This window comes from Neodothiora populina, assembly GCF_041146345.1.
Source record: "Neodothiora populina strain CPC 39397 chromosome Unknown canker_contig_16, whole genome shotgun sequence".
Lineage (NCBI taxonomy): Eukaryota > Fungi > Ascomycota > Dothideomycetes > Dothideales > Dothioraceae > Neodothiora > Neodothiora populina.
Window position 1 is genome coordinate 1,779,786 of NW_027191409.1, and position 21,349 is coordinate 1,801,134.

Consider the following 21,349-nt stretch of genomic DNA (forward strand, 5'->3'; position numbering starts at 1 on the left):
TTCAGAGGATTTGGTAAATGCTGTTGTCGGTACTAAGCTGATGTCAATTTGTTCTATTGCTATATGTAGAGTATGTAGAGAGGAGAGCGGCGAAGAGAGGAGCGGGCATCAGCGTTTCTTCTCTTCTTGTTGGTTGTAATCTCTGGGTTGTATCGCTCGAAGAGAAATTTTGATCAGTATGTCTTCGCACTCAGTCTTTCGATGGTCGGTTTGTGTTGATGTCCTTCAAAATGGCATCAGCGCCTCCCTTGACCAACCGAGCAGCCAATTCCTTTCCGAGTTCTTCAGCTTCATGACTTGTATGCACTTTGGCATCAATGGTGTCTTCGACAGCCTGCGTGCCATCGAGACTGACTACTATCGCCCTCATCCTGAGGTCTTGTGATTGCTCAAGCCATTCTGTCTCGACGCCAATTGGCACACTGCACCCCCCCTCTAGCACACGCAACAAGCTGCGCTCAGCGAGACACGCAAGAGTAGACTTCTGGTCAGCCAACTTGTCCAGTAACTCCATAGTTTTCGTGTCGCCCTTGCGTATCTCTAGACCAAGTGCTCCCTGACCGACCGCATGGAAAATCCCGCCATTCTTAGAGCTCAGATACTGATTTATGCGGTGTTTGAGCCCAATGCGCTCGAGCCCAGCGGCGGACATGATCATGCAAGTATACTCGCCGTCGGAATTGTCAATCTTCGCCAGTCGTGTTTCCACGTTTCCGCGAAGATTGGCAAAACGCAGATGGGGATACTGACGGCGTAGCTGCGCCGAACGTCGCACTGATGAAGTGCCCACTACGGCACCTTCTGGTAACATCTTCAGGTTTGTGTATGGTAAGCCTGTCTTTACGACGAGAGCATCGCGAGGGTCATCGCGCAAGGGGATCGTTGCCAAGTCACATGTTCCTGGGAGCCTGGTTGGCATGTCTGGGTAATTGTTATAGTATTGCATATACCTACAGGACGTATAGAAATCTACCTTTGAGACAATGTACTACAACATCTAGTTTGCCGGTAGTGAGCAATTCTTCCAACTCGGCTGTCCATAGACTCTTTTCTCCAAAGTTATATAGTGCGGTAACCTTGTCTTTGTCTCCAATGGTGTGCAGAGCCTGGATCTCAATTGAGCGCCCTGGGATAATCTTCTGCAGGTTGTCGCGGACGCCCTCGGTCTGAACCAGCGCCAGAGGCGACTTCCGGGTGCCGAGTCGAAGTGGCTCGACTGTTGATTCTGACATGACTATCGCTTGTGACAAAGGTAAAACAAGGTCGAGAAACAATATCCAAGCGCACCCGCTGTCTTATGCGATTAAGCAAGGTTTGGACACTTGTTGCTTGCTTGGAGTGGAGTCAAAAAGCATAAATCTTGCGATACTCCACAGCCCGAGTCATTGCTTCGGTGAAATCAGAGGTGTCCGAGTAATTCTCATGAATTCCTCGAATGACTATATTGCATCACTAGGGCGCCAGGTCTGTCAACATACACACTTTCCAAGGAACAGCGAGGTGGACTCGGTCTCTGAGCCTGCCGTTATGCATACAGCCGATGCGAGGTGTAGGCTGGATATCGTCACGTCGGTGGATACACCGAACATGTTGGATAACAATTTATCTGCTTGCAGGTAAACCAAGAAGTTAGAGTCGATCAGCATCACTTGGAAGCTCGCCTCGAGCCGTGCATCACTTTGGAGGTCACCGCCAGGATGTACATACTGCTATAACGGGAATATCATATTACCGAGTAGTTGTACTGACTCCTGTCTGACGTGACGCTCCATAGACATCCTGATCATCGGATCGACATACCATACGGGTATCACTTGGCCATCAATGATACTGCCATGTACCGAGGATGGAGCTTTTAGCGACAACTGTAATGGCCTCTTATCATCTCTCCACAAAACACGTCACTTGTCGAATCGAACTACCCGCGAGGATCATGGTCATCTAACTTATCAGTATACTTGTATGGTAAATCCACGATGCTCCTAGCTTCATACGGGAGCAATTCGGAAATCACTATTAGGTGCGGCGTACAATTTCTCTGTGGACGCCATGCTGGCACAGCATGAGAACGCGGCGCGAAAAACTAGTTTGATGCAAGATTGCTTCCCCAGCCGATAGGGTTCTAGATGGCTCGTATCAGTCTTCTTGCACCTCTCATACCTATACGAGTCTACCGCGTAAGCAGCGTTGGAAATACTGCGATGTCGAGTGTCGAGCGGAAGGACTACCCGCAGGAAATGCAGTACTGAGAGTGCGACACCCGTCTGAAGATGGCGAAAACACCGCGGCATCACGGCAGGACTGACAAGCGTCCATAAGCGCAAGGTAAGTGCAAAGACAGAAGTAAAGCCGGAAGTAGAGGCAGCCCTCGCGAGCACAGGATTGTGCAGTAAGGTACAGGTAGTTAAACCACGCATATTTCACAAATGCATCATCCATCTGGTGGCCAGATGTCTCGGTACTCGAAGGGATCGAAGGCTCAATCGAGATGCAGCGACAGCCAAATCGAGCCTGCGACGTCAACGAGGGTCTGTGCCATTTCGTGTCTACGGTAAGGCAGGCACGATGCTTTGGAAAACGGTGAAGTACAGTACATGCAGGATACCGGAAGTCGAAGATATATTTGGAAATTGTACAGTACAGTAAACAACGATGCCTCGAGCATACTGCACACTATCGACCACGATATCTGCTATTGATGCAGCAATGTTCACCATCACACCGCCAGTACGACTGAGAGACAATTGTTGTTTCAATCTACCTGTGCTATAGAGTAGGTAAGGTAAGGTATCTACCTAGCAAACTGATCTTGCCCAGGTAGGAAGTCTAGCCGAGCTTCGTGACGTCAGGGATCCGGCTCTCTCGGCCTGCGGCATCTCAACTCCGGATCGAGGTTGCACATTGCCTACGCACGCTGCACCTGCCCTTTCAAAAGTTGTGGTCTAGCACTACGTCGCCGTCGTCGCCCATCGCCTCTGCGAACCAATCCTTCTCTCCTCGTCCTCCTAACGTCATATAGTGGACCTCTGCAAGCTCAGACACGGAGATAGCTATCGCGAACTTGCTTACAGTACATCTATACGTATGCGGCGGACTCGTGTTTCCTACAGCATGATGATATCGAACCTGTGTCTGTCGGGGGGCAATGCTGCACACAAACGATCCAACACAATTTCACGAGACAGAGTACATCCAACGCTTCCCGTTATAGACATAGACAGGTAAGGTGGTGTAGGCAAGACCACTTGCCGGCACCGTTGTATCTGCGCCGAATTAGCACCATAGACCTGCTAAGCTTTCTGCGCTCGCGGCGGGTCCCTGACGATCTACGTTCTCAAAGTCACCGCATCGTACCTCAGCGCCAACGCGTCCTACGCCCGCTTGGGGCACGCTATAGCAAGGCCAGCCAGTTTTGACTGTGCCAAATCCGTATACGATGCTCATGATGTTACAGGTGAGATGATACTACTTCCGGAACATTCGTGATCCGTAACCGTTCGCCGTGGTCGTCCAGATGTTGTCACTTATTTTCTTTTTGTCATATGTATTCCCTTACCTTCCCGGTCTCTTGTCATGCTGTCAATTCAACTACATCCCCGCTATCTCTTTATGTTCAGTGTCCATAATTTCTTCCATTGCTCCTTATCCTAAAATACAAAAGGAGGCTAGGGAAAGTGTCAGGATTTCTTTGCATATTTGATATTACCGGACATAACGGAAGAGCTCGGAATGGACCCCGAGAAGGACAACACTTCTATTGATCCGCCTCCAACACCGCAGACTTCTCAGTCTTCTGGTGATCAGACTTTCCAGACCACGTCAGCCCCCCAGACGTCCACAGAAACCCAGACTGGAGCCCCAGATGTGAGTGACAATCGCCATCGACTAGCCGTGTGAGATATATAGCCAATCTGTTTCATCTTAGCTTCGATCACCGATACAATCTCCAAATGGGCGTGGTAGACCGCGAGCCAGCACCACGGGTGCGGCGACGAGCGCCAGAGAGGGTGCCCGGGAGGGCTGGGCCCAAGATTTTGCATCACCTCGAAGGAGCAACACCGAGACGATGAGGTCACCGAGAAGAAGAGGCACTGCAGCCACAGATGCTTCTGAAGTTCCGACGATCACTGTTGACCGCACGCAGTCGTCCTTGCGCCGCAGAAACACTAGTCGTCAAAGCGGCAGTGTACTCCAGCCTATGGCGTCCAATGCGTCGAGGGCCTCTCGCGCTTCGAGAAGATCGAATTTTACCCTCGCTGGTCCTGAGGACAACATGCAATTACGGACAGCTCATGCACCCTTTGTGCATCCAGGATATGCTGACCTCAATCCCGAGTATGAACAACCCGCCAACACGAAGCCAGTATGGTCGCTGGCGAAGCCACTCCCCCGTGTCATTCGACCAGGAATGGTACCAACCATGAGCGAAGTACAGCAGATACGCAACCAGCTGCCGGGGGAGAATGCGGCGAATGAGGGTATGAATGTTGACCCTGACGATCTCGAGAAAGGTAAAATCCAGAAAACACTTGACCCCAGCAAACTCTCGGCCCAGCTCAAAGATGCCAGAGCACAAAGGGAACACAACTTCCTCCAAAACCACACGGGTACAACCCGCACCCGAGGGTCGCGACCGTCCCGGCTCCAATCCACTTCGCAAACTGGCTCGCGCTTTTCGTCGCGACGACTGAGGCGACGATCAACATGGGCGCCAGACGACCTTCCCGTGGGTCCTATGGACGAAGATGTGGAGCAGGACGATGGCACTCAGACGGTGGACGAGGGAGATGCTTCACAGGCACGCCCTCCCAGGCCGTCGGCAGTGGGCACACGTCCTGGGCTCACGCCCATTCGGGAGCGATCGCGTGAACCATCCTACACGCCTGATGACCCTTACAACGAGCAGCTCTTTGACGACGGCGGATCCCTGACGACTCTCGGAGACGATGATATGCCTGGAGAAGGTGAGACGGAACCAATTGTAGAGAACATTATCGAAGAAGAGGTCCACAATCATCATACCTCGTGGTCGGTAATACGAACGCAGTATCGGGAGTTTCTGGGAGAGATCTTAGGGGTGAGTACTTTTGATCTTTGCATGTTTTTTACTTCCAGGGATATAGGTCATTGACTTTTATCTTTCAGGTCATCGTACAACTCAGTCTTGGCTTCTGCTCCGACCTCTCCGTCACCTGTGCCAACGCGGGCAATCCCAACACTACAGAGTGGGCGTGGGGATTTGCGACCATGGCTGCCATTTACGTGGCTGGTGGTATATCTGGTGCACATTTCAATCCTGCAGTGACCATTGTTCTGTACATCTACCGTGGATTTCCGAAGAGCAAAATGCCGTCATACTTTATTGCGCAGTTTCTGGGTGCATTCATCGCAGCATATATCGCTTACGGTCTATATCTCGCATCAATACACCACTATCTCGAAACCAACGATGCTTCGGGCATCATTAACTCCTTTGTCACGAACCAGCGGTACACATTCATCGATGCAGCTACCGCTTTTTTCAATGAATTTTACGGCACGCTGATACTCGTCGTGGTCATCCTGGCACTCGGTGACGACTCCAATGCGCCCCCTGGTGCAGGTATGAACGCGTTCATCGTCGGACTTACTGTGACCTTGACATCAATCGCTTTTGCATACCAAACAGGAGCCGCACTGAACCCATCCAGAGACTTCGGCCCTCGTCTTGCTCTCCTATCGCTTGGCTATGGCAAAGAACTCTTCACGAACGCATATTGGTTCTACGGTCCGTGGTGCGGTGCCATATCTGGTGCATGCGTTGGCGCCGCAGTTTACGACATTATGGTCTTCACTGGCGGCGAGTCGCCCATCAACTACCCCTGGACGCGGACGAAAAGAGCAGCACACAAGAGCAAGAGGAAGTGGCTGTGGAAATTCCACCTCACCAAGAAAGAACCGTCGGAGGACGTCCCTATCGAAACCATTTCACCCCAGATGCAAATGCAACCACCACCGGAGTATCAGTATTGATTGTCTCCTGGGTTCCAGCATTTTCCGCGATGATTTACGAGTTGCATAAGTGGTTGTTGTTCTATGATTAGCGACATGGGCCGGCCTTTGATTTTTATGTGCGAGGACAGCGACGATCGGAGACACAGTCCGGCAGAGACCAGATGTACAAGTAGAACACCATAGACGACTCACGTAGACTGATAACGATGACAAAGCAAAGGACTAGTGCAAAGCTCGACGGACGGTGAACCTTCTCTGATATACACGATGTGACATTTCACAGCTCGGTAGACTGACTTGACGGCATCTGGTCCATGACGCTACCTCAGTAGGTACCTACTGTACTGTACACCCTTGATCCCGTGAGCCCTGAAGTGAACATGTACTGTATACAGTACAGACAGACGACTACCTTAGGAAGATCTTGGGTTTGGTCTGTAAGATGCGCGCAGATAATGAGGAGGATTTTCGTCAGATTCCCGGTTTTGTAGAAGTGTCTTTCGGCAGCACCCAGGTTACAGTACTGTACTGTACAGGTACCGTACACGGGTACGGTATACAGTATGATCGTTTTACACGTAAGGCAAGGTAATGTCGTGTAAGTTCCTGACGACGCCGTTTGAGATCTGTACTCCGTCCTCTACTCGCAGTCACACTCATGATGATTTTTCAATCGTGTCAGCCTAAGTTGTTCCCCACCATACACGCAATGAGGGAATAGAGAAAAGAAGGAACAAAGGAAAAGAAATGGCAAGGCATTATTCTGTATCACGCGCGCACGCCTTGCCGTGTTCCAGTCCAAAACGCGCTCACGTATGATTCATGAGCAACAGAGGCGTGCGGGCGGAACACGTGGGAAGCAGGCCACTTGAACGCCCTGACGTCATGAGGACCAAGCCGATCAAGACACCTTAGGTAAGGAGCACACATTTCTTCACAATGGGAAGACAATCGGGGGGAGGATGGAGACCATGCGTCCCGAAGCAGAGGATACCTGGGCAGCTACGGTAGACTAGAGCGCGGTAGTTTGGTTTTGACAGGTCATGGTGGATATGGTAAGGTACGGTACGGTACTTGTATGGATGCCTCATGCACCTGCAGGCATGGCATGCAGAATGGGCGCGGGTGGAGACGGGAAGGTCCGATCGAGTGGGGCGCATGTGGTTTTTCCCCACGCCCTTTATTTTTCTCTTCTTTTTTTTTGCTTGGTTCGGGGATTCTTCTTTTCTTGGGATCCCGGGAATAGACTAGTCTCGAGATGTCACTGTGTTTCATCGTCGGGCGCTCGTGCGACTGCTTGGTCACAAAATTGATATACAGTATACTCCGGTGGGGTCTTCTTTGAACTCTATTGTCGAAAGAATGGCTCCCTAAATTGCTGAGGCCAAGAGGTATCATGAGATCGAATGTTTCTCCGGTCATTTTTACTTGGCTCTATGAAGGCATTTCCGTTTCTCCTGGTCTGCTGCAAACAGTGGTCTTGCATAAGCTGCTGCTCTCAACTGCATTGCATTTTGCAGACTGCCAAGTGGGGAGCTCATCCTGTAACTTCCACTTGTATGAGCATGCTTACTGAGAGTAGCCCGAGATCTCTCCCTCGGGGGAATGGGCCTCGCGGAAATCTCGACCCGACATCCTGGAAGATGGCCTATAAGATACTGTAGCACTCGCTATACCAACTCTCGGACGAGTATGGTTGCGAAGACAGCCACAGTTCTAGACTCGCCTCGCTAAATGACACTGACAAGTAGTACCAATGTACTTCTACCATTGAGAATGTCACTCTAGTGGCACCAATGCACCAAACGCAGGTAATCTACGAAGGTTCAGTACAATTACATCTCGGACCGCGATACAGCAGCACTAAGACAAGTATTGCACCCAAGGGCATAGTGCGTGTGGATGAACATCGGGTGCATCTTCTTCGGGATCCAATAATAACTAATAAGATAATTTTCCGGACGCCTCAATTTCAGCCAATAACGATGCTGTACTTATCACCAGCTCGAGCATTCTCTCTCTCACAAGGTGTATACCCTTGACGCAGAAGTGTGACGGGTTTGTGCAAGGCATCACAAGAAGCAGAGGAGATCATGGACATCATGAGATCCCATGTCTTTCGAAACATGCCCAAGATACGATCACTGGTACACACGACATGAAAGCCCTGAGAGGAAAGGCATGTGGGGAAGTCCGCACTGTGGCTCTGCTTCTTCGCTTCAATTCACCGCTTATTCGGGTGATGAAGGAGTCACTCGAGTACCGAGCGATCGTGACTTTCTCCCAAGGTTCTTCCGCGTGTCCTACGCTTGTAAGCGCTTAGCCGCTGGGGGTGGAGGGAGAAAGCCTCCTTCTTCGATTGATGTATGTATCACAGTATACTTGTGAGGCTTTCGGAAGAGGCTTTCGGAATCGCCCTTCCAGGTTGTGGAATTGCTCGGGAATAACCTGCAGGAAACGGTGCTATAGATCTACAACGTCTGCTGGACGGGAGGCCAAGTGCCATGGTTGTAGATGTGCGATCGGCACCTCAGATGTGCTCAAGATACTGGATCCAGGGGTATCGAATCTGAGTAAAAGAGTGATTAGACGACTTGCGCAGCGATCTGATGAGGCGGACTTTGTTTAGTGCCCGCGAATTGCGGGCCAGAAGGGACCATTATCGACAGCTCTCGTGTCGAAAATGTGTCTTCAATGTCTGGTTCGTCCTGGTTAGATATTAGTGACATGCCGCTGCTAGGGACATCACGAGGTGAGCTGTGGACAATCTCCACAAGAATCATGTTGTAGCCAAAGCAAGCTACTGCTTCACGGTGTCCAATCTTCAGGTGATATTAAGTACGGAATATTTGTTCTTCATTTGTATCGTCAATCGTGTCGATGTGGAATTATTTGCGACCAGAAGAGACTATTATGTTGTCCAATTGTTATTGCAGAGGTCTATCTTACCATCATGACTTCGTCCTTTTCTGCATTTTCTTTTGTGGTACGAGATCGTGATGCTCTCATGCCGAGGTGTTCGCGGGATCGAAGACCCAAGACCAATCTTCGACAAGCTCGGGGTGGAAGCGGTATTGCGGTGAATGAGTAGCCATATGAGCCACATTTGCGAGCGTTTGTCGCTGTATGGGTAGCACTCGACCTTCGTTCTCACCACCGATTATTGGGACTGTTGCGAGCCGTTGCAGCGGCACAATTGTGCCTCCAGCACCGTGGTGATGAGTGACTGGCGGTACAGAGGTCGTTATCCGTTGCGATCCCATGTAGTGGTCTATCTTGGTGACTTGAGCACGCAGCTTGTCACTCATGCCTGACGGGCAATAAAGGTTGTTTTCCAGACGGCCGAGGAAATTAGCGAGATCGAGGAGCAGGCAGCGAACGCGATGGTAGGATGATTCTGTGATGGCCTTCTCAACGGCGGCCGCGAGGAAGGTTCCGATGCTTGCGAGGTGGTAGAATAGGGGCGAGCTAATTGCACGCAAGTACCCAACGGGTACACTGGCAAAGCCGGCTATCACCTCGCCTGCAACTTGACACTTTTCCTCCAGGGTACATTGGTCACTTGCGAAATGCACCATGCGCAATAGCTGGACGGTGGCGGCAATGTTGGCGGCTTGGAAGCTGAACAGGTCCTCGGAGAGATTGCATGTCATCTGCCGAGTAATCTTGAAGACAGGTGGCAATCCGCTGTACATGGCGAGTACCTGGTGCAAGATGGCGGCTTGTGGTGTCAGTGATCCCTCCACCAAGGTTTGTGCAAATGATGATCGCTGGCTGGAGGTGTGCGGATGGCGCGTGTGGCCAACTGAGTGCTCCAGAATCCGGTATAAGTCGGTGACGAAGTTCCATCCTCGTAGCCAACCTGCGTTGCCTTCGTCGCCGGCCTTGTCGGGATATCCTGCGTTGCTGAACGTGTCGTCGTCAAGCTCGGTAGGATAGCGTACGAGGGATGATGCTTCTCTGCTCCTCACGATGCCGCCCCAAACGACCGAGGCGAAAACGTCCAGCGAGTATGCTGACCAGAACAAGCGTCGTCGCTCTTCCACCTCCACAATGCCAATTTCGCGCGGCCATGAGGACTCGTCATGCAGGCGACCGACGGCGACGAACTCATGATAAAGTCCAAGGTAATGGTTCATCAGCGGAGCTTTGCCGTACTGGATTGCAGTGATGGCCAATATGATAGATGCTCGCATGTAATCAAAGTCCTGTGTCAACGTCGCTTGCTTGGGGATGGCGTCCTCAGCTGCCTGGAACAAGGCCTCCGAGGGCGGCTCCTGCAATGTATGGGCATTCCACTTGGGGGAGTACAGAGCACCATCGCGAGCACGTGCTGAGGATAGCGCACAGAGGGCCATCAGCGCGGCGAAGAAAGATCGATTGGTCAGGTGCTCACCTCGGGACACCCTTCTGATCAAGGTCGGTCGATGGAAGAAAGGAAACAGAGGGTAAACGACTTCGAAGTAAACCTCGGTCAAATCCATCACCAAGGCCTGAGTTGCTGACAGTGACGGGCGCCAGTCAGCTTCACTGCCCGCGTGGGATGATGGGACCACCCCTGGGCTGTAGCCTGAGGGCGTTGCGCATGTTGTCGTAGACTGGCCGTGTACATTATTACCTGAGGACTCGAGCGAAATCTCCTCATCAACAGGACGATGTTTCTTGGGCTTAGCACCCCGCTTTCGCAGGGGCCGATTGAAAGTACAGGTCTCTCCATAGTCAACACAGTTCTGACACCTTCCGGGCTCCTCGCCGCTTGGCTGGCAGCGTACGCTCCGACGACTGCAGACATCACAAGCTCGAGGGTTCCGTCGAGTCTTTCGAGGCCGCGGGGATGTTGCCCCTGGGCTTGCCGACATGTTAGCAAAACAACAAGTGGGAGTCCAGTCGCTGAAGATGTGCAAGTTGATGAAGGATTGGATTAAATGCGTGAAGTACTGTGATGGGTGATGCATTGGTCCGGGCACTAGGGTGTTCAGCCACACACCCTGGACGCTATGTGGGCCGCTTTTTCACGTCCATGTACCTGATTCAGTGTCATGACCATCTTTTGTATACCCAAGCGTTCTCGGATATGTTTCGTCCAACGAGTCGTGGCGTCCGTTATTGGGCTCTGTAATCGCTGCCAAGCATCTCTCCAGCAGAAAACTGTCGGCAAGGGTCAGAACCATGTATCACATCTTCGCGATGGACAGATTCAGTCATTCCAGTCACTGCATCCCGAGATATTTTCGAGTCACGAAAGAGCCTCGTTCTTACGCGGACACGGTTCAAATCGCGATCGGGATTACTCCGCGACGCTGGCTATCAATATGATCGGGAATCCCCCCGGACCGTTCAGCACTGGAGCTCTACCATCTCTTTGTTTCCTAAAGGCAGAGAGAGACTTACTCCATTCGATATTCTCATATACCGGGGTAATACCATGACACGCAATATTCGGTGTACCTGCATTAGATTGTATCTTCCATTGGGAACCAGTCTACCTCGGCACGGAGAATGACGCGATCCCTCAACACCAATGCCCAACCAGAGCCTCTACGGTACAACTGCAAACGCCTCGTTCTCGGACCCTTTGCGGTAACGATATCTGCTTGCGTGGTACTGGACCTGAAGACGACGCCGCAAGCATGCTCCAACCGCCAGCTTACCCTATGGTGCACGATACCCATGCAGAATCCTTGCTGGGCTTTTTAGGATAGGGCGCCGATCAGAGCTTTCGTACCACGTGGATCTGGTGGCTCCGCAGCATCGTCCGAGCAATCAAACCTCGACAAAGGTGGGATACCCCAGCCCCACCGTCCCTATGACCAAAGGGTTCACCTTTTTCGGACGACCGAAAAGACGTTGCAAAGTGCTGCGCGGCGGTCGGAAATAAATATTTTCACAGACGCCCCAACGGGGGCAAGGAAGTGCTGATCAATGCCAAGACGCCGATTGGTTAGTCAGAATTTTGGATCGCTCCCAGGCCGCGTTTTAGTGCAGCTTATTCGAACCATGAGTGCCATCAGGTCAATACTGCAATTCATTCAATTCCGGTGCCCCACGCATGCTTGCTGGGTGACTGCAGACTGGTGAGGCCGATAGACTTGCTTCCCTATCGTAGTCGTGCATTGAGTGGAGACGCACGAATGTCTCGGCGGAGACTGCCTGAAGGCAATGCACCGGTGCAGTCGACGAATGAGTCCACAGTGTCGGTTGGAATACCCAGAACGCTAAGGCGCGCCATGGCGTCTGTGAAGGCAGCTGCCCATTTTGCTGGAAGTGGGCGTTAGTAGTGTTGCGGTTGTGGCACACAAGGAGTGCCTGCCCTAAGTCTGTACTCGTGCTTTACCTTGGTTGTTGACAAACCCGCTGAATGCTTGTCCAACGGTGGTGGACGTGTTTGACAAGTTGACGTCCGAGTCGAAACGGTACACATTCGAGGGCGGGTCGTAAGTTTGGGCATAGTAGTCTACATCCCACTTGCCAGGCGTCGAATCTTGAGAGCCTCCGGATGGTATGCCGTTTGCAGTCTGGGCAAACGCCTTCGATGTGCTATGTGCTCCTATCAAGGCTGCAAGATCGACAGTGCTGAATCCTTTATTAGTGAAAAGCTGAAACAACGTGTCATATGCGGCCCCTGCCCCGAATGGTTGTGGTAGTTGCCCTTCTGGACCTGCTGTGTCTGTATCCGTTCTCCCAACAACCTGCAGAGTGCATTAGCTTATGTATTGTGGCGAGGCAGTAGTGTGCAGCTGCACCCAACTGACCGTTCTGACCTGAGGACCCCCTGGACAAGTTACAGTGGCGTGACTCGCGGCGAATTGTATCAAATCTGCAGCCGAGACTTGACTAGAGTAATCGGCATAGAACCCAGTGAGCCAGTCATGGTAAGACTCAAGCCCATTGTTCTCGGAACGTGAAATCTCATCTGGACTTAACAGAAGAGAGCCGTCAGCGCCGCCTGAGGCTGGCTCGTAGGATGGAAGTGTCGACGAATAGGCCCCTGTGTATCCCTTTTAACAGCCATCACCTTCAAGGTCATGCTGAGTACATACCTGAATCGTGAAAGGCGAAACGAATTGCAGCGCGAGCAAGATCGGTGCACTGGCCATCTGCTCCGAGAAAGACCGTCGTGAGCTGCGAGGATATGGTTGACCAGATGCCTGGGCAGTCACCAGCTCGCTTGACGACCGAGAAGGGATTCTTCCAGGCTGCAACACATAAAGGACCCACAAGAGCAAATAAGAAATGATTCCTGATGCCCATCATGGTAGTCGAGCTTGTGAATTCAATCGAAGAATTACTTGAGTGCAGATGAAGCCCAAGGAAGGTCAGCTAGCGGGGGATATAGAAAATGGTTGTCTTCTTCACTGGAAGGCCATGCGGCATGGCCTTTATATACAGAAGTGTTGCTCGAGGCCATCACTTCGTATGTGAGTATCGGTGGGACTCAGTACTGTTGATTTGACTTGCAGAACAAAGACAATCCCGAAATAGAAATGAGGCAGCACAGGATCAGCACCACGAGGCACCGCCATACTTACGCATCTGCTCGGAGAAATAAAACATGGTGTGAACCGTAAGCGCTACATGTTGGCTTAGACAGGGGCACAGCTATAAGAGTCGATACTTGGTCACATTGGTCGAACCCCGAGCGATGAGCCAGCAGTGACAGCTCATGTCGATGATAGACCGTTTGCTTTTTCGGTTCACATTTTCGCATTCGACATTGGAAAACCGGGGTATACTGGGGGCGGTTGGTCATGAATGGTGTATCATTCTATTGAACTCTAGCCGCTGCCCAGGCCGGAAAATAGGAGAGAAGTAATGCAGCAACGCGCATATATCGACTGCATCGCATGCCGTACCACGCAGAGTTGCGCCTGCTCAACAAGAACAACATGTGATCAGCCCAGTATGTTGAGGCTGTGGCATTCCAAGCCATCAACGGATGTGGCTCCACGGAACTTGTATGCATGACCAGACCCGGTCGATCACACTGGTCGGTAATAGACGGCCCGAGCTCTAACTTTGAGGTTAACTGGACCACATGGCCGAGGATACGAAGACCTCGGGAGTATCAGCAGCATGTTCGTGAGTCTACCTCGTGGGGAAACAGCATGTCTGCCATGAGGATATCGTGTGTTGCTCGCATGTATATGCTATCAACTAATATGCTAGCGCGAGGCGCCCCGTCTAGCAATTGATCTTACAGGGTCGTGAGCACTCGTAGGAACTTGGCGCAGCTATCGGTCTGTCTTACTCGTCGTTCGATGGTGGAACCATACATTCATCAATCCCCATGCGGCGTGGTCAGCATTGATCCTTCGTGCTTCACGCGGAGAGATTGAAGGAGAAATGCACCGTGCCACCGTGATCGGAACATATATTGAAAACGCATACATTCGAGGTGGCACGACAGCTTGGGGTATGGTCCAGCTGATCACCAACACATCGTTTTGATCCAGTAGACCGTCTCCGAAGACGCAGCGATACGAATGACTCACACCATTTGGGGAAGTTGTGATCTTGGCAGTGGGTACAATCGTGCACTTGGAATTGGACGACTGGATCAGTTATGCTGCTGGCGTTTCCTCGATAGTAGGATTCTCTCCAACCGACAAAGGGAAGAACGAGAACAATCCAAGGAAATGGGAAAGTCTACACAGTGTCAGATATTAATCCTAGTGATATCTTCCAGTACATAATCGGTCGTGCCGATCGATAGCCTGTCCAAAATTAATAGAAAAGCCAAAGCCCTATCTTCCTAGGAAGCGCCTCCCGCTGCACTCGCGCTCTGAGTCTCTACATCCGACCAGGTACCCGCTATATCTCCGACAGCTTTTCCGTGCATACTACCTGTATGCATCTCCACGCCATCGGGTTTGTGGACCATTTCCATGTACCATCACACACAACGACATGTAACGTTTCGCAGGACCACTTCGAAGAGCAAATGCAGAGTGCGCACGCAAGGGGGAAACATTCACGGGGCATCTGATCATTAGGCCAAATTGCCCGACCAAGACAAGTCGGAGATTTCACCCTGGTACTAGCATTGAGATAAGGTGCCGTTCACCGGCCCGGTTTCCACTCAAAGGGACGGCCCGGTGCATCTTATTGACCCATCCGGATGCCGTGTAATAGTTACGCTCTGCAACGACAGGGGCGCGAAGTAAGGTAAGGTATTGATCGTTGTGGCATTCCTGAGTGTTCACGTCCCTTCACAGCAATGTGGACTACCCGACTGATCCAGGCTACCTTGCTCTATTGATAATGGATACCAAGGCCAGATATTGATACTCAGTATCTGGGTCACATTATGACACAAGACCTCGAACACAGACAACGCATATCCCGAGCCTCCTCGTTCGGCTGATATCAAGTATGTTGTGCGCCGTCACACGTCCCGGCTAGACAATTGACTTGCTGATCAGGGGACGTGCTTTACCACTTCATGCGCTGCTCGGTCTAGCCTTGCCTAATACAATCGTATCCCATCCATGCATGGATCGTATCACTTGAGACCCTGTCACGAATTGAGCATTATGAACAGGGGTGACCAGAGATGATATAGAATTACAATACGGATAGCTCGGAACCGAGGGTCTAATAACCGTCTAGCAGTCTGTCGCTCGGCCGCAGGCTGCGCCTCCGTAGGGCAGATGGAGTAAACGGTTGCCCCGGATCTACTTCGTACATCATTGAGCCTCTCGATGCCATATTACGATACCACCGTGACATCGTTCAGCTAGGTACGTATGGTGCATCTTGACCTCGTGAGCTGATCATATTGTGCTCAACATCATTCTATGCTTCACGGTTCTGCGTTCGTGTTTACGAGGTAGGTGGCATGTTAAGAAGCTCGCTGAAGTCTGCACCTGCCGAAGTTGGTCCGGAAATACGACTTGAGACCAGCGCGGCATTTGTCATTCTGCAGAGTGCAAGCATCTCCATTCTTGTCTTCTCAACTGCATACAGACAACATACTACATCGCTTGGTCACTTCGTGGTTCAGAGGGTACTCGTGGTGACTGCAGAACAAGCAAATAGGGCAAGGGTATGTTTCGTGTTGCCAACCAAGCTAGGATCTGCACGTCTTAGCTGACAGTGGCTCGAGATACTGCCCGAGATCATCGTCCGACGCAGGGCTGATAGCGCTTGGTTCAAAGGTGGTCATACGAATGATATTGTTCCCCCTATGAGAATCGTGTGTTCTACTTACCGCCCAAAGCTTCCCGCCTTGACTTAGATTGCGGATCAAAGAATGGCTTTTCCCCAAGCGAGCATACACGATCTCCAGCTCTCGCTGCCCCATAATCGTAAGTAGCACAGTGCCAGTTGGAACGGTTATCCCAAATCGCGAGGTCGTTCTTGCTCCACTTGAAGCGCACCTGAGCGTCGTGGTTTTGTGTCATAAGCTGGATTGAGCGTCAGCCTGGTACTTGGAGTTGCGGTGTTCGTCAATCGCAGACCAAGGTTACTCACACTGAAGATGTACTGCAAGAGCACGTCGGACTCGTCTTTTGTGACGCCATTGATCCGACGCGTGAAGCCTCTGTTGACGAAAACGCTCTTCCAGCCAGTCACAGCTATTTGCACGTCAGCTTCGCGCCAGCAGGACCAGAAATTAACAATCTATCATACGGTTTGTTCGGATGACTGGGTGGACAGCTTCGAGCGCCGGTCCGTGGTTGAGTGGAGAGCCTCGAATGGTCGTCCTCAGTGGGTTGCCCAATCTTGCGGCCTCTTCGTGGAAGAACTTCGCCTCATGTGTCGCAGTCAAGCCTTCGAGGAAAGTAGCCATCGCGGGCGACAACCTGTCATAGATCTCATAACCGGATGCCCATAGCTAAGTCAAATGATCAGCATTTTTCCACGCTACCCGTGCTAGGTCACGCACCGTATCGCCGCCTGTCTCAGGGAGAGTGTGGATCTTGAGCATGGCATAGTCAGAAGGCACTGGCTCGAAGGTGATGTCCGCATGCCAACCAACGCTAGCAAATCTGCTAGTGTCGCTGAGCTGATGGGTCAAACCACCGCCTTTCTTCTGCTTTTCAGAACTGATGACACTGATCTGGTCGCCAAGTTCGCTGCCCTCCTCTGTCAATGGGTGCACATGCAGGCCTGATGATTCCGGCTGCAAGCATTGCGGTCAGTGAGGAAAATCCCAGGACAATGGGCGAACTACATACGCAGCCAGAGAGAAATGTCAGTCGCTCCATGAACTCGCGCATCTGGATGGGTGTAACATCTTGGTCGCGCAAGAAGACGACGCCACGCTGAGAGACTTCGTCGGTCAGCGCTGTTTAGAGATGGATAAGACCAAACGAAACCCACCTGTCACTGCTAGGTCCCTTATCAAAGCGTCACTGTCATCAGCCTGCAGTAAGTCCACGGCTTGCAAGCCATGATATTCACGACCAATGACTGGAGTCAGATCACTGTTCTTGTACGAGTCGAGAGTGCCTTTGTACTCCAGAGGGGCGCGCAAGCGAGTCTGTCCCTCGCCAGGTGCAGCGCTGTCAACGCGATTGGGAACAGCACCGGGCATACTGATCTGATGAACCTCGGTATGGGATTGCAGTGGGATTCAGTGTTTGCAAAAGTACAAATACAATCAACAAATATCCCGCGTCAGGCTAATGATATAGGAACGCAGGATGCTGTCATGCAGCGGGCCCGGCCGATATCAAATACTGGAGAGACCATGAGGGAGCCCGATCACGCAGCTCTGGGCCGACGGCCATGCTCACTACTAGCTCATCATTGTTCCATCTACCAAATATTCCGCGACGACATGGATATCGCGCTTCGACATCCCTCCTCGGATGTACTGAAAACACCGATCCTTCCTGATTGGGACGCGCGATGTGGGGGTTCTTGGCATAAATGCCCCTCGCTTAGGATGTCGACATCGTCTATAGTGTCTTGGGAGGTGTATAACACGGGTGTCGCTACATACGATATCCATCTCAACCAGCGAAAGTCGCATGGGAAACACTATGATTGGGGAGTGTGGACGGCGATAATTTGGTGGAGTAATTTGACGCGATAGCTTGGGTGATCCGCAATTTTTTTTTTTTTTGGAAAAGCATCAAAAGGTGATGGTATATCCACCCAGAGATGACCGCCATGCCACCATCTGCACATACCTTGCCCAGCTTAGTGAACTCGTGGCGAGATGGACAACAGTGCAATGAAGCCAGAGCTGGTGCCGAGAGCGAGCAGCTCCTCGGACTTGAAAGGCTCTGTCTCTGTCGGGCGAGATCACATCTCACTCAAGCCACATGAGTCTTACGAAGGCTGCCACAGATGGGATCCGGATGCTGTATGGACAGCAGAAGAAGAGTCCCGGGTGATAAGGAAGGCGGATATTCTCTTGCTATCTTGGATTTGCTTGATGTTCTTTGGCCTACAGCTGGATCGCGGGAATCTATCAAACGCGCTGGCGGACGATCTACTCAAGGACCTCAAGATTAACAGCAACGACTATAACAATGTGAGCACGGAAGACGAAAAAGCTATGCCAACCGAAATCTGACTTTCTCCAGGGTACTACTGTCCAATTGGTATGCTTTCTTCTCGCCGAGTTCCCTGTTCAGCTGGTCATCAAACGATATGGATTCAAACGCGTTCTTCCTCTCATGATGATGGGCTGGGGTACGGTCTCATGGGCTCAAGCTTTCATGACGGGTAAAGCTGGATTCTATGTCACGCGATGCCTGATTGGTCTCTTCGAGGGTGGTTTCATCCCTGGCACAATCCTTTTTGCCTCTTATTTCTACACGTCTGCCGAGCTTTCTACCCGTCTCGCTGCGTTCTGGTCGACCCTCAATATTGCAAGAGTTATCTCCGCCTTGCTGGCAGCAGGCATCTTGAAAATGCGCGGGGTGGGCGGTAGGCCCGGCTGGTTCTGGCTTTTCCTGCTCGAGGGACTTCTGACTTTCTTGATTGGTTTTGTCAGTTACTTCTACCTGCCACACTCGCCTACACACACGAAAGGCGTGATCTGGCGCAAGCCATGGTACACGGAGAGGGAAGAGGTGATTATGGTTAACCGCATTCTGCGTGATGACCCAGCGAAAGGTCTGACTGCTATTCGCGAACCGGCGACAATGCGCGACATCATTGACACGTGGAAAGACTCATCCATGTGGGGTCTGTATTTCATTGGGCTTGTGGCCTACATCCCTGCGGCCCCCATCTCGAGTTATTTGACCCTCACATTGAAGAGACTCGGCTATACGACGTTCGACAGCAACATGCTCACGATTCCTTATGCGGTGTTGCAGATCATCACCATGCTTACTCTTGCGTGGAGTAGTAACCACTTTGCAGAACGTACCTGGCATTGCTTCTTCGGCGAGTTTTTCATCCTACCTTTGCTCGCCGCTCTACTGGGCCTGCCATCTGGCGGCCGCAACTGGGCACGCTTCGCTATCTCGACACTGGTCTCGGGATACCCGTACTTCCACCCTATAGTCGTGGCATGGATCAGCGAAAACTCTTTTGACGTCAAAAAACGTGCCATATCGGCCGCCACGTACAACGTCATTGTGCAGATCGGATCCATTATCTCGAGTCAAATCTACCGCGCCGACGATTCACCTTACTACTACAGAGGCAACAAGGTGCTTATTTCGATCTGCGCATTGAGTCTTGTCACCTTCGTCCTCCAGAGGGAATATCTGAGATATTTGAACAGAAAGAAGGAAAGAGTGTGGGATCAGATGAGTACGCAAGAGAAGGAGGGATATGTGGCCGATCAGGCGGCTAGAGAAGCAGATGGAAACAAGAGACTGGACTTTAGATTCCAATACTGAACGAGGAATGGACAGTGTTGTACGAAGGGGAGATGGGAAAAATAATGAAACTAGACGAATATGAAAAGCAAGAGAGATGCATTGAGACTCATTTGGACAACTGTCAGTAAGTGGCAAACTCGTCTATCGTGTTGTCTTTTTGTCGGTTCTCTGTATGCACTTGATAATAATGCACACGAGTCACACGGTCATGCCCGATCTATCTGCCGCATGTACGACACGCTTGCATCTTCTTAGATAAGCGAAAGCGTCGTAGAAGTCACGCGAAAGTAGCCGCAGACCACGAAATAGATTCTGTCTGAGATCACTCAAAGGCAAGCGCGTGGGAAGTATGTTAGATCAAATGTGGCTTGGTGGCCGACGTGGCAGTGCAGGAGGAAAGTGGCTGCATATTGACCAACAATTACTCGTACCCATACGCTATTATTGAATATTTCAGGCGCGATCCGGACGAATCGAACTACCCGATGGCGAGGCCAAGGCTCCAGGCTCTTCGCATTCTGTTGCATGGCTTTTTACCATTGTTCAATGGTCCCTGACGTCCGCATCTCAAGGAACATATCATCTCGCTCGTCCGCTATGGATAACTGCTGTGTTCGGCGAAGACATTCTTCCGGCCAAGGTGGAGATGCACAATCACGAAGCAGCAAATGATGATGGATATACTTGTAGCATGTGGACCTGGTATAGATCGAGGATGCGGAGTACACGCCGTACTGTACGTGCGGTGGCAGACATGTTTCGATTTCTCCGTCGAGAAGCTCGAGACGAGGTTCGCATCGAGGAGTTCGCAGATCACATTGAAACGGACCGGTCGTAAGCGACACCCGCCCTCGCTTGGGCGCACCTCCCGCCCGCCCCTAGGAATCTGCCAGATGAGATGTGAACCAGCGAGAGAAATACACGACAACGGTTGCATCATAGTACGGTGATCGGGTCTGACTACTGTATATGGAGTTGACGAAACGGATGAAGTTTTCCTCCTTTTTTTCCCACTTGCGCAAGTAAAATGCACCGACAGCATTCGGAGCCATGTTTTGCAGGGGTTTTTTTTTTGTTTAGACCCACAAATCTGGATAGCGGCGATCGAGCGAATCGCGGGTAGTGAGATGAGTCTTGTTGACCAAGCTCCCGTGATATGTATACAATAAATATATGAAGTGTTCGTTGGAGTACTGTATCTGATAAAACACACGCCTGCTCGGTCGCGGATATACATGCAGAGTCATTAGCGAAACACCATACTCACGAGTCACAGTGCTCCCAAAGTATGTCCCGCATGATTCACGAGTGCAAGACAGGCGGGTTCATGCGCCTCTTTGCCTTATTCTGCTTTTCGCTTTCTGCTGTCTGCTACTATCGACCCGCTTGTGTAGGGTAAGAAATTTCTTTCATTCTGACCCTCGTCGCTCTTGATTTCCCTGATGAAAGAAAAATCCCAGAGCTAGCGCCAATGACTGTTGTGAGGTCGCAATTAGGATTATAGTTCAAGCACTGTCGTAAGTGGAGATATCGCAAACGGGCGTGGCTTTAATTATGAAAAT

The 21,349-nt window shown here is 51.3% G+C and overlaps 5 protein-coding genes across 6 annotated transcripts; 2 read left to right on the top strand and 3 right to left on the bottom strand.

The window, feature by feature from the left end:
- Nucleotides 1-190: 190 nt before the first annotated feature.
- Nucleotides 191-1,232, bottom strand: AAFC00_003912 (uncharacterized protein; the record flags this gene model as incomplete). Its single annotated transcript, XM_069343462.1, has 2 exons — nt 191-921; nt 974-1,232. 2 exons carry the CDS (start codon nt 1,230-1,232, stop codon nt 191-193), a joined length of 990 nt encoding a protein of 329 aa, XP_069201285.1.
- A 2,497-nt stretch (nt 1,233-3,729) lies between these two features.
- Nucleotides 3,730-6,012, top strand: AAFC00_003913 (uncharacterized protein; the record flags this gene model as incomplete). The annotated part of the gene is made up of 3 exons (XM_069343463.1): nt 3,730-3,864; nt 3,926-5,077; nt 5,146-6,012. 3 exons carry the CDS (start codon nt 3,730-3,732, stop codon nt 6,010-6,012), a joined length of 2,154 nt encoding a protein of 717 aa, XP_069201286.1.
- A 6,079-nt stretch (nt 6,013-12,091) lies between these two features.
- AAFC00_003914 (uncharacterized protein) lies at nt 12,092-13,248 on the bottom strand (the record flags this gene model as incomplete). 2 transcript variants are annotated; one of them, XM_069343464.1, is made up of 4 exons in its annotated part: nt 12,092-12,252; nt 12,329-12,683; nt 12,747-12,982; nt 13,035-13,248. In XM_069343464.1, 4 exons carry the CDS (start codon nt 13,246-13,248, stop codon nt 12,092-12,094), a joined length of 966 nt encoding a protein of 321 aa, XP_069201287.1. The 2 variants fall into 2 exon arrangements, with proteins under 2 accessions (XP_069201287.1, XP_069201288.1); XM_069348121.1 differs by having other exon boundaries at nt 13,035-13,245.
- A 2,948-nt stretch (nt 13,249-16,196) lies between these two features.
- AAFC00_003915 (uncharacterized protein) lies at nt 16,197-17,533 on the bottom strand (the record flags this gene model as incomplete). The annotated part of the gene is made up of 6 exons (XM_069343465.1): nt 16,197-16,400; nt 16,468-16,571; nt 16,627-16,831; nt 16,883-17,119; nt 17,175-17,269; nt 17,320-17,533. The coding sequence occupies 6 exons, from the start codon at nt 17,531-17,533 to the stop codon at nt 16,197-16,199; spliced, it is 1,059 nt and encodes a 352-aa protein (XP_069201289.1).
- A 630-nt stretch (nt 17,534-18,163) lies between these two features.
- Nucleotides 18,164-19,805, top strand: AAFC00_003916 (uncharacterized protein; the record flags this gene model as incomplete). Its single annotated transcript, XM_069343466.1, has 2 exons — nt 18,164-18,481; nt 18,534-19,805. 2 exons carry the CDS (start codon nt 18,164-18,166, stop codon nt 19,803-19,805), a joined length of 1,590 nt encoding a protein of 529 aa, XP_069201290.1.
- Nucleotides 19,806-21,349: the final 1,544 nt, after the last annotated feature.